The sequence below is a fragment of the Anarhichas minor genome, unplaced genomic scaffold (genome assembly GCF_050575085.1).
Source record: "Anarhichas minor isolate MPS153535 unplaced genomic scaffold, ASM5057508v1 ptg000035l, whole genome shotgun sequence".
NCBI lineage: Eukaryota > Metazoa > Chordata > Actinopteri > Perciformes > Anarhichadidae > Anarhichas > Anarhichas minor.
The window spans coordinates 1841596-1855088 of NW_027466481.1; the positions used below are offsets into that span (position 1 = coordinate 1841596).

The 13493-nt window shown below is 41.3% G+C and overlaps 1 protein-coding gene across 1 annotated transcript; it reads left to right on the plus strand.

The window, feature by feature from the left end:
- Window positions 1-9664: 9664 nt before the first annotated feature.
- Window positions 9665-12874, plus strand: LOC142965684 (uncharacterized). Its single transcript, XM_076106736.1, has 4 exons — window positions 9665-9745; window positions 11280-11357; window positions 11573-11679; window positions 12517-12874. Exons 1-4 carry the CDS (start codon window positions 9665-9667, stop codon window positions 12872-12874), a joined length of 624 nt encoding a protein of 207 aa, XP_075962851.1.
- The last annotated feature ends 619 nt before the right edge of the window (window positions 12875-13493 follow it).

Here is a 13493-nt window from a genome sequence, read left to right on the forward strand (position 1 = left end):
AATAAAATAAATAGTTGTATGAATATACTGTTGAATGTATATGACATGATCGATGTAGAGCTGGTGCAAGGACGCACAAAACAGTATATCGGCATCATGAAGAGGCAAACATAAAGAATGTTAACCACAGTCCTGCAAATCAACGTCCCTGTTTATGTGCAGAGACCACATCGGGTCACATCTCAGCTCCCCTGGCTGAGTCAGGCTGAAGAGACGGCAACGTGCACGTGCCCGGCTGGAGCATGTGCTGGATGGAGGTTCATTCTGGAGGGTGGCCTCTGCACGGGGAGCCACTGGCGTCAAACGTGCCGACTGCAGAAAAAACACAGTGTCTCTCAGATCCCCGACAACCCCACCCTGCAGCACAATCGGCAGCATCCACTTTTATCTGTTGCTACATCAAATCATCTTTAAATATAGACTTTTACTTCGAAAAAGACCACATAATAACGAAAAATATGTTTTGTTTTTTAATCACTTTCATGGGCCACAGGACAACCTGCCATGCCCCAAAAACAAACAAGTAAAATGCAATGTGCTATATAAGTTAACCTGACAATTGTAAAGTTGTGTTTATAGGTTTGCTGTAGCTGTTAGTGCTTCAGTATCTCAGCCCTTTAAACTGCCAGGTCAGTGATGTAGGATGCCATGTTCTGTCTCCTAATCTCACTCAGATTTTTTTTCTATCTCCCTATGGCTTCCTTTTCATTAGGATTTACTGAAAAGCGGCTTATCTCTGGACTCTAAGAGCTGTTTGTTTCTCTATTCATGGGCTCAAAGTTTTTTTCCCCCCACTGGGTTTATGATTATTTTGCTTTATGACTGTTGCTAATTGATGTGGTCCATTCGGGACAAACAGAAAGTATGCAGCGATAGATATCAGACAAACCCTATAGATTTTTACACTGCGACTACTTGCCTAAATAATGTGCAGTGTGGCAAACATGGTGTCACTTATTCTATGAATATTCTGGATAAATGACTAATGACGAAACTAATGATGTTCCTGCCAGCCTCAGCTGTGTGTGGTGCTAAACATATGTTAGCAACACTCTGAACTAAGATGACTAACATGATAAACATTGTCATGTAGCATTGTCGTTGTGAGCAAGTTAGCATGCTGGTATTAGCATTTAGCTCAACCTGACAGAGCTGCTAGCATGGCTAACTCTTGTTTAAACCTATTTCTGTTGTTTCAATTAAAAAAAAAAAAAAATCTTACAACAATGTTGTCACTCAATCTAAAACCATTTGTTCATCTTTTGTCATGCCAACAGGAAACACATGGAGGAAATCATTTGCAGAACATGTTGCAAAACCGTCGTTGTTAGTTAGACCTTTCTCCACAGCACTGTGTCAGCGCTGAAGAAAGCTTAAATGGAAATCACTGAAGGAGGAAGTCGTGACTTAATAAACTACAAACATTCAGCACCGTCACGCAAGTTTGTGCCTCGCAGTGTCATGAACACATGCTAGGATATATATATATATATATATATATATATATTCAGAGCAGATGTTGAGTATTTTAACTGTTGGACGTCATCCTTCCACGCATAACATGGTAAAATCATTAAAGTCTGCTGTGAAATCAAGCAGCTTGTCAACTCCTTTTGTCTTTATTGAAGTCTGTAAATGTAAAGTTGAAGTAGTTTTCAATGTAATTCAGATTATTTGAAGAATTCACATATGTCAGCTGTTTTGAGTAAAATATTTACCTCCAACAAGTGATTAAGTGGTGGAAAAACGATCCCACTATATTGGACATTAGTCAAAACTGACCCCAGTATTTTCTGCATCCATTTATCCCTTTTTGAAATCAGTTCAGACCCGTCCTTTTGCCAATGAAAGCCTGAGAATGTTGTTTCAACACCCCACAAGGTTTTCATGGGCACATTTTTTGCTGAGCCGCTGCATGAGAAGAGCAGTAAGCTGGTGATTTCCTGTCTATACTGTCGATGGATGTTTTTAAGAATACTAGTGACTGTGGGAGCCAGAGCTGGGAATAGACAGTGGTTTGGGAATTATAGAGTCTTATTTCTGTCATGAGCAGATAGTGTTCTGCAATTATCTCCCTGGACATACTGTTATACATATAAGGTGTTTTCACGTAGTTTCAGTCACTGTTTGAGAGCTTCAGGTGTTTGCATTTATAGAGTATTTATGTGGACAAAGTGTGGGAGGTTTCTGTTACACTGCAATACTTGTTTTTATTGTCTCTCCTCTCTTTCCAGTATTCACAGACTTTTTTGCCTCATTCTCCACACCTGTGCAATACTGCTTGGTTAGAAAATGTCTTACCCAAATGTGGAGTGTTTTATTAGGAATAGATCACCTTTCCCAGCTCAATGCCATCGTACGACATTGACATATATCACTGCAAGGGTATACCTTCAGGCCATGTGACCTTCTTCTCCGCTGTAAACAGGATCTTATATAAGTTGTATCATGACAGTACTCACTTGCACCTACACAGGCACTTTCCAGTGTGTACCCGTCATCTTCAAATGACTCATTTGTCAAAACTAAAACTAACTAAAATATCTTTAATTGTATCACTACATTTTGAAGTTGCACCTTTTCATGGGAATCGCTCCGTGGTTACGACACACTGAGATACTTAAAGGCTCCTGCAAACTGTCTTCTCAATCTCTGAGATTATATCCTGAAATGTAATAGTAATTACCTGGTTATGAGTATATCATAAAAACATGCAAAAAACATTTGCTTGTCTGTTTGACAGCTGTGCATTCAGTGCGGGATTATTACTATTAGCTACCACATGGGATCAATGACAAGGGGAAGGTAATACTCACAAATTCTCTCTCTCTGCCCACATTTTTCTCAGGAGGCCGTGGAATTTGACCCAGCAATCAGCAATCATGTTCAAATAAGATACAGAATATGACTTTAGGTTACTTTGTGTCATCTTCAATAAGTTCTGGTGCTCCAAAATCCATGTAGAGACGTTCACTGATTTCCTAGAGTCACACATTGGGCTTGTAACTGCTGAGTGAGGGTAAGCAAAGATTTAGGCCCTGCACTAATGTAGTTTGTCCCTGTGTCAGCCTGTTTGCCTGCTTATACCTGCATCTTTTTGGGCTTTTATAGATGTGTTTGCATGCTAGAGTGTGGTCATAACAAATGCAAAAACAAGCTGTACCTTGGCTTACAACAAACAAATTCTTTGCATGCTGCTCGCACATGTTGCTTGTGTCAAAATGAAACACCCACTGCTGTGTTGAATACTATCTACTACACCCCCCCTTTCCTTTTCCGTCATCAACTACTGTACATGTAACTCATCCAGCACAGGATAAAGGTCCACTCACATCTGTTAGAGAACTCGAAACCCAAGACTGCTACAAATAGAATGCAGAGTTCATAGATAGCTGTAACTTTCTCATCGTCACGTCTGATCCCTCCATCCCTCGTTTCCACTGCACAGTACAACACTGCTCTACTCAACTCGTTGTGGATAGTACCAGTAGAACCACTATATTCTTGGCACCGCCTTGGACGAGGTTCCAAGCGAGCTGAGCCGATACGAGAAGGTGAAGTTAAAAACAACGCAGACCACTGATTGGTCAAAGAGAATAATCCAACAAGGGACATCCTGCACAAACCTGCCATGTTTAGATAGCCAAGCGACGGTCAATAGCATTTTATTTTTCACCCCATCCAGATTTGAAAATATGTCAACCGTCAAAACTATGTGCGACACAACACTACGCACACTACGCACACTACACCCTACAAATGACCAAGAGCAGACGTTCTTCTGTTTGGTTGCCGTTGAAAGGATCCAGCGAGTGTCGAGTTGAAGATAATGTCACGAAAATGAAATGGAGAAAAGTACGGGTACTACAAGTCGAGTTAAGTCGACTTTCACCATACAGATACAGTACATGAATTACACGGCATGGAGTGAGCTCATGTATTGACACACACATGCATGTAGACTGTATTTACAGTAAGTTCTCCCCTTCAAGGATATGGTCTGTTGTTTATGAAATGAGAATGAATATCATTTCTTTCTATGTTTATTTTGTTATGATCTCTAAAGTAGTTAATCAGCCATGTGTTCTGCTTTGATGGAAACTAAAAATCCACCTTTTAGTGTGGGTACCATGACATTTACAATCTGTGTGTATGGAGCCATGTGTTTTCATTTGAATCTTTGAATGTCTGAGTCTATCACATCTGTGTACAACATCATAGTTTTTTCTGTGAGGCTGTATGTCTGTTTTCTTCTTGGTCTTGAACTTTAAATTCCTGTGGAGCTAAACGGTGGGCCTTGGGAACAGCCTCCAGCAGCGCAGTAAAAACCTGCTTGTAACTTTTTCACAGCCGGTTTGAACAGGTTAAATCCTGAAAAGAAAAAATTCTTGCACGGGCGCACAGAGAAGCACACAACCACATACAGTGAAAACAGCTCCTGAAGTGTCCTCAGGGTACAAACTAGTGCCTATGCAACCACACACAAACTCACGTGTGAAAGCAAATTGTCCCTGTTTAGCTTTAAACTTGTGTGAACCCTGATTCTCCTCACCAAAATAACCCCACTGTGTCATTTTGCCAAAATGTCCCCACCCAGATGCAGGGACTGAACCACAACAGCAGAACTATCGCAGCATGTAGACATTGACACCACACACACGCTGCTTTCTGTTCTCGGCTAGAGCTCTGTTAATAATCCGGGAAAGACAGCAGTCCCTTTCTAATTATTATTTAGTCATTGTCCGCCGTGCCAGCAGCTCTGCGAGGCACAGTGGTGCTTTGAGCTCTATGTTCATGTCAGCAATGCTAACACACTTATATTTAGCAGGTATAATGTTTACCACGATCACCATCTTGGCTTAGCATTCTCATTAAACAGAAGGATAAATGACAAATGCCGGAGTTCAATCATCTGATGAGCACAACAGTTTTGCTTAAGCTGATTCGAACTGGCCGGAGGACTCGTCCATCCTGGTGAAAAGCTGATTTAATCATCTGTTTTAGACCCCAGTGTCTCCACTGATCACTGGAATGCTTCACTATTTACTGACAGATCGACCTTCTGTCGTGGCCTGTTTTTTTGGAGAACCTGTGTGTGAGGCCTACATATACGGCAGACTAACCAGCTGTCCGACAATCTGACCTGCATACTGAAATTCCCCCTCAACAAACTGATCAATCCACCTATAGCTGAAAGTGAGCGTCAGATCATTTAAACCTAAAAACGTTGAGTCACATTTGCCTTGTCCTTCAACACTACAGTATCTCACTCATGGTTTATTTTCTAACAGGACACACAGCAGAATAAATATAGCATTAACATAAAGTTCAGCAGGCCACTTACTCATTCAACTCATGGCTCATGTTGTGTTTGAGGACCGCCCTGTTCTTATCTTCCCATGGCTCTATCTTTACATTCAGGTCCATTTAGGGGTGGCATTCTCTCTCTCCTTCTTCTCTCTCTCTCTCTCTCTCTCTCTCTCTCTCTCTCTCTCTCTCTCTCTCAGGTCAGCAAAGACTGCCACCCTCTCCCCTCCATTGCTCACGTAGCACCCTGCTGCCTTGTGCTTGTACAAACGAGGTTGAATTGATTTGCTCCAGCCTTCTTCCCTTTTGTCTGCAGGATTAGTTTTCACTGAACCAAAATCTTCATTATTTTTGTTGGGAAGGATCTCTCGTGTGCTTTTACATTCACATGACCCACGCCTGTGATAGATAGATAATGCCGGAGATCCTCAGAAGAGGTTGTTGTTCATTTCCCTTAGGTGACTTTGAACAGGCTTGCGTGTTGGCGCTGTGTGCTTGTATGTGAATATCATACATTTGCACACTGTGTTCTGTACATTCTGTTCCATATCTCTGAAGCACAACACTGGAGCACCCCCTAGAGGTCCAAAAAGGGAGGCAAGGCTCATAACACAACACCCCCAAAAAAGGATGTATCACATGCATACGATGCACATGCATGTGTACTCAGGCACCTGCAGACATTAGCATGGACTTTGGTTCATGTTAATGGTGGGAAGGAAGTAAGTGTTTGTTAAGCTGTGTTTAAGTAAAGAAACAAAGAAGCTCTTTGGTTGTCAAATTATCCCCCAGATTATTATTATGATTATTATTAATATCACCATGTGTCAGTAACAGTCATGCATTGAGATTTATAAATTGCATCAATCACTTGCGACAAAAACCATCTCACAGTCTTCATTCCCCTCATCTGCCAGTTTACGAAGTGGCACTTTGGGGCAACAAGCAAAAAGGTTAACAACATACAATTCTTTCGTGAAACATTCAAATATAAATAGTTTATGTTAAGATAATTTTAAGACATAGACTGCTGCGAGACAAAGGTATAGACCCACATTCACAGAGGCGTTTGAACTGGAACATTTAAAACAACGACATATCTGTGCTGCATTTATTTTAAAACAGAACAGCTGACTGTGGCCTCCGTATAAACCTCTGTGAGCTTATATTCACGAGAGGGCAGTGTGGGGTGTGAGATTTAGACTGCTATCTTTGCATGTTTGATGAAATACTGAGAGCATAAAAGCTGTTTCTTCGTGGTCTTGCCATATAACATCAGCTTTAAACTTTCTTGCACACCACAGCTAGATACAACATGCACATGTTTATCTCATTGGGTGTGCCTCTCCTACCCAAAATGTCTATTTGCATGGATGGATTTCCAGATATAGGACAGACATTCAAATTTAGCAAAGGGTATGCAAGCTGCTTTCTACTAATCTTCATACTGTATTGTGTCATTTATTCTTTTTTAGTATTGAAATATCTCCCTCACTACTTAATATCAGCATAAGCAGATTGTTACATGATAATTAAGTCATGTTAATAATCACTGCACATCTGAGATTCAAGCTTTCTCATGACATCCAAAACCAGATGGTCAGCGCTGTAAAGGGCTCTTGAGCCACCTTGTGGTAATCTGACGCTACGACCTGTAACAGGTATGTTTCTCTTTGGATGATTTCCAGATGAAAAGCAAATACCAGGCAGTAATTGATAAGGAAATCCCAGTGAAAGTGAAAGTAAGAGGTAACTTGGAAGAAGGAAGAGAGAAGAGGTAATATGGAGGCTTCACTGGTACAAGGTTTTTATTTCAGTAGTGAGACTGACCCTTTCACACTCAGATCATGTCAGGGACTATTAGCAGAGATTTAAAGATAGGTTAAAATATGTTCATAAATTTTAAAAATTACATTTTCAACAATATCTATACTGAGCTTGAAGGCTCATTGTTGAAGTTGAGAACCGCAGTTTGACTGAGAAGGTCAACACTTTCAGCGACATCTGAGCTTTCATCTCAGAGGCTTGGTACGAAGGAATGTGATGACGAAGCTCACAAAATGTGACTGAAAGCTCAAGAAAGAGGAACTTGTTATTTTGTCAATTATCTATACCGACGTTTCGATCATGCACATTATTTGAATTCCAGATTCACTTGAGAAAAACATCTCATATTATGTCTGTGATTCTTTACACAAGCACTGTACTTAAGTACATTTGTACATCCTTTCATTCCTGCTACTTTTACTCCGCTACATATATTTACTTTACACATTAAAATTTTACATACTCAACAATAAAGAAAATCTTATGAAATGATGCTTTGTAGTAGATTTAACTGTCTAACTGTATATAAAGTAATTCAAACTAGCTCCACCTCCACCATCAAGTTGCTCCATACGTGTTAATGCATCAATAAAAATAATAATAATAATATCAGAATACAAAATATGCAATAATATAACACTCTGAAAGAGGCCATTCTGCAATAAGTGAGTACATTTTGTTGCTAATACTTAAACTAAAGAAAGAGATCTGAATACTACTTCCACCACTGAATAATAGACTGTGACCTTTAGTGAAAGGTGATATATATATATATATATATATATATATATATTTACATGTAATTATATGCAAATACGTATATGCACTTTAACTACACAGTGAGTAGACTTTGTCAACTATTATCTTCTTTTCTGCAAAAGTCCTGTTTGACATAATTAAACGTTTATGTGTAGGTTACTTCACTGGCACAGTCGAGATTAAAGAAGCCGTGCTGCCTCCATAAGAATCCACTGCCCTGGTGTGGTGTGTTTACTCGGGTAAATACATGGGTGTGTCTTTTCCACTCTGAAACATGAGCGGCCTAAAACAAACTGGCATGGTCTTCAAATAACAGACATCCATCAGTCTGTGTGCACAGACGTGTCGTCCATAGAACTGCATCCATAATTCAGGTTGGTTTTATGGATCTGCCCGACCGTACAGCTTCATTACCGCCCAACTTGTACGGTAAACAAAACCAGGAACAGGAGAGCTATAGGACAAGATAGCTCACATTTCTCTGATGAATCGAGATTATCCTTCAGGCTAATTTGGTTAGATTTACATAAACGTATAGCAAGTACTGCGTTCATGTCGATTCATTGCTTGAATCATTGCTGCAATAAAATAGATAATCGAGATGTATCGAGTCAGAATCGTATTTAGTAGTTTTAAGCAAATAAGCAAAACAGTGTGTATTTCTGTACTCTGCTGTGCTGTTGCGGGTGGCTGGTGAAACTCAATCAGTCATCAAAACTTTATACATCTCTCTTTATCTACGCGGCACTCACAGGCCATCTCAGGTTGCTAAGCGACCGGTCACAAAAAAAAAACCCCACCTTTGCGGTGAACCTGAAACTGATTGGTGTCCAGCTGATATGCTGCGGCAACCAATGAGAGCAGAGGAGGACGACTCGCGAGGAAGTGGCTGGTAACAGTGGGGTTGTGCGGTGAGATGGTATTAACTTGTGTAGCCATGAATAAACTGCAGGTATGAACGCGTGTGTGTCGGGAATTACAGATCAGACAACAAGTAGTTAATGCGTGTTTCTAAAAACACATTATGAAGAGTTAACACCCCACTTTAATTGGAAACTGCTCATTTTGAAGGAGGGTTGTTATCTCCAATTATGAGAAAACAACCTGCGAAAAGGAAGTGAAGCTGCTGCAGCATGAAAAAAACAAATCATCCAGATTTGAGCATGAACATGTCAATACTGTGCGTGCGTTTGTGTGTGTTTGTGTGTGTGTGTGCGTGCATATGCATCAGGGTTACATGAGCCAGTCTACCAACACTGGCTGACAATGGACCTCTGGCTCTGGGAAAGAGACCCTCTGAAATATACATGAGGAAATACACACCTGTTTCCAGGTAACCAAGGCAGGGATTCTGAACCGTGACACTGAAATTCACTGTGTGTGTGTGTGTGTGTGTGTGTGTGTGTGTGTGTGTGTGTGTGTGAGAGTGTGTGTGTACACACCTGCGTGGGCGCTTGCAGCACAGCTTCCTAGCTTTACCTGTTCAGACACTCTGTGGGGACGAAAGCAGCTGTCAACTCCGTTTGCTTGACGAGACCGACACTATCAGAGCGGGAGAAACAACATGAAACAGTGCGGGCCTCGGTGCTGAACTGGTCCTCTGCCCTGCTGCTGAGCTGCTGAGAACTTTTACGCATGGAAACAGGTCAAAGTCGGCCCAATTGAGACGAGCTGAGGCTGGACGCGGAGACTTGCCGGAGGGTGGACCACAGAGGCATAAAGAGGTCTTCACAGGTCTTGCCCTGCGTGTTGAGCATCTATTTGTGCAAGTATGAATCCGGTGTGGAAAGTCTATAAGAGCAAAGTGCTGAAGACTCTCAACCCTGAGTATGAGGAGGACACTCCTGAAGAGGTACACAATTTACAACTTTCTCCATCTCACTGATTCAAATGGTTGTATTAAAGTGTCAGAAAGTTGACATGGAGTCAGAGAGTCACCAGGTTTGGTTTGCTGATCGTGTTTTATTCATCACAGGGTCAGACGAGCTTGCTAGACTGTTTTGTTTTACGTGCAAAGGGAACTTTAATGCAGAAGTTAGGCCCACATACTTCCTCTTGTGTATTTTGGCTATTTTGACTGAATTATTAACTGATCGAATTGTTTCCAGTGTCAAAGGTTAAACCAGTAGCAGATGTATTAACAGCCTCAATAAAGCAGTTTGTAACTGAAGTATTTTACATCAAGGCAACATTACAAGGCATGTGATCAGTGGTGGAAAATATCTCAGTATCACATTTCATTATACAATTTTTAGGTAGTATTTCCATTTTATGTTACTTGCTATGTTACTTCTGCCCCGCTACACTATAGTACACTATATTTACATGTTACTTTTCAGATTACAATTTTATAACGATGAGATTATAAAACATTTTTGAAGATTAAACCAGTGGTCACCGATCTTTTTGGCTGGTGACCCCCTGCACACACGTTCTGCTGTAACCTTAACAGATGACTGTATAGTTGCTCAAGGTAAAAGTTAATATTTCACATAAAAAAGAGGCAATTCAAGAAAATCTGTTTTTCTTCTTTCATAAATCATCTCACAACCTCCCAGATTTATTTTGCACGCCTTCAATTGGGAACCACTGGACACCAAACTGTATATAAAGTGATTAAAAGTAGCTCCACCTCCTCCAGCTACATTAGTAACAGTAATTTTTCTCAATTAAGTGTTTCAACACAAGACTTTTACTTTTAATGGAGTATTTAACATTGTTGTACTTGTACTTTAACTTCAGTCTCTGACTCCACTTCTTCTTCTACTACCATTGCTTTACACGGCCTCATTGCGACACCTGTACTCCATCCAAGGTTTGGTACCAACGGAAGAGACACAGTGTTGCGTTTACCCGGATCTCTGGAGGACCCAGAAACTCGATCCTGCACGGGAGCTGAACAAACGGATTAGTTGGCATTCCACCGTCTGACTGACATGGGCGGGGGGGCTCAGGGTGTACTCAGACCAGCCAGCCGACAGCTTCAAACAGTGGTCTGTCGCAATGCCAGGGCATCTACAGGGACGACAGGGAACACTGTGTGTGTTTGGAGAGATAGTTTCCATTTGGAGGGATGTGCAGAGTGCTATTTGAGTCGACATTACTCCATGCGCACTTGTGAAATATGACACAGCTAAAGTGTATCGCCATGATCTCAAAACATACACTGGTGTGGAAATACTATTTAAAAGTGGTCTCTGCCTTCTACATTTGTGATGAACATTTCTTGATGTGCGCTTTTAGGTCTTGTTCTGGGTTTTCTACAGGTTGTAGTATCCACATTTTGCACTAGATGGTGCACAAATCCTGTGCATCTGTATTCGCATCAGGACGTTGCTGCGTGGACAGGTACATCCATTTTGTCTTGTATTTTCTGCCGTTTGCAGGTCACAGAGGTGGAGAATGATGTGAGTCCCGTGCAGGAGGACGAGGGGCCCAACGCTGTATCCCAGCTGGCCAAGAAAGTAAGTAAACAAATACAGTTTAGAATCATATAGGCCTAACTGTTAAATGTATTACACATCCTCAGTGTTGTGTCAGTAAAGAGGAATATCATAATAAGTGGATGTAAAATCATTAAAGTATCAGAAGACCATTGTTCGACTGATCCTCTGAAACCACCTAAATGTATACCCACTTTGACCTTTGACCCCACCTGTGTGGTTGGTTGTGTGTCCAGATGCAGGGGGCCGGGACTAAAAGCTGGAACAGACTATCATCTCTCTTCAACAAAGAAGATGAACACCAGCTTCTAGAGGAGACTGAGAGCCCGCCAGTCCCCGACCAGTGAGTTGAAATCTTTCTCTTTTGTTGACATCTGTCCTCTTTCTCCCCGGACGGATGTCATTCTCGCACCTTGTACCATCTGTGGGGTTTGTGTCGGTGAAACAGGGCTGGTTTGTTGGGTATTTTTATAGTTTCTTGTAGCCTACTTAGCTCACTGACAAACTGAATGACAAAAAAGGAAATTATAACAAAATCTAACTAAAACTATGAATGTAAGCTTTGATTAGATGCAACCCTGGGCTAAATTTGGTTAGAACATCAAAGTTTTACAGACTTCTAGGTTTACTTTTTCCTGAACAGCATTTACTGTAAATTACTGCATTTAAAGCAGTAGTTTTGGAAAATATCCGATTATTTTCTCTCCTGCCATCAGTTAAACGAGAAGATAGTTACCAGTCTCTGTCCCCTAAATATAAAGCTGCAGTCAGGTTAGCTTAGCTTAGCATAAAGACTGGAAACAGGGGGGAAGTGCTAGCCTGGCAGTCCAAAAGTAACAAAATCCAACCACCAGCACCTCTAAATCTCACCGATTTTGCTACTTTGGACAAAACCAGGCTAGCTGTTTCCCCCAGTTTGCAGTCTTCATGCTAAGCTAAGCTAACTGGGCTCTGGCTGTATCTTCTTGCGGACAACTAACTCACCAAAAGAAAGTGCATAAGTGTATTTCCCCAAAAGTCAATCTGCAGTAAACCTTATTTTTGACCAATTTATCTTTGTTTTTTTCTGTATCAGCCATTATAATGAGTAGAAAACTAGAATAAAATGTAAAATCAGAAAACATTTAGTTGACAATGTTGATTGTGTGTTTCACCCCACTACTTTTATCTTAATCCTCAGTCCACTTGCAATAAAGCCGGAGGAGCCTCCTCGTCCCACTAAGCGCACAGCAATCTGGGACAGCTTTGCGGCCAACTGGGCTGCCAAGAAGCAGACGGAAGCTGCAGCTGCTGCTGCTGCTGCTGCAGCAAACGAGGCAGCAGCGGGTCAGGGTGAGGAGGGGGTGACAGAGGCCGGAGGGGAGGAGAGCCAGGGTGGGCAGATCCCTCAGGAAGAGGAGAGTGAAGGAGGAGGAGGACGGAGCAGCAACAACAGCTTCTCCAAATACGTCGCTCTGGGAGGAGGGAGCGAGGACACGTCCTTCAAGTGGAACTTTGTCACCAGCAAGCTGGCAGAGCTGAAGACAAAGAGCAACTAGTAGCTGCTCGTGATGAAGGAATCTGGAGAGTATAAACAATATGATGAAGAGGTTGGGTGAAGGAAGTTTATGGAGGAGGCTATATTAAACACAGGATGTCCTGTAACTGAACTGTACAGCTAGTGTAGAAGTCCCCTTTTATCTGAATCTAAATGTCCTTTTACAGCCACGTCACAACAAACAAAAAAAAGTTATAATAAAGCAGGTTTTAAACCTTTACTTTACCCTTTTTTAGGCCCACATACTCCCACCACACAAATAGAGAACAGATTAGAAATATGTTTTGTATTTAATCTTTAAAAGAAAGGACGAATTATAATATGACCTGAAGATACTCTGGAATATACTAATAGATACTTCTACGATACTTTTACAGTATAACATGAGTTTACTCCACAACAGGGGGCTTCTACAATTACTTGTACTGAAAGAGAGTTACGCTAATTGATGAAATTCTTTATTACTTACAGATGAGGTGGGTGTACGACACATAGCTGCCTGCAGAGCTAACATTTGTCTCTTTCCCAGCTCGAGATGCAGCTGCTGACAGTGTAACATGTGATCATTAAGGTTCAGGTAAATACAACTGATGTATCCGCTGTTGAATCTGTTACATAGG

Coding starts and splice junctions, on each gene's coding strand:
- LOC142965684 (XM_076106736.1), top strand. CDS start 9,665: ATGAATCCGGTGTGGAAAGTCTATAAGAGCAAAGTGCTGAAGACTCTC. Junction 9,746..11,279: donor AGGAGGACACTCCTGAAGAG/GTACACAATTTA, acceptor TGCCGTTTGCAG/GTCACAGAGGTGGAGAATGA. Junction 11,680..12,516: donor AGCCCGCCAGTCCCCGACCA/GTGAGTTGAAAT, acceptor CTTAATCCTCAG/TCCACTTGCAATAAAGCCGG.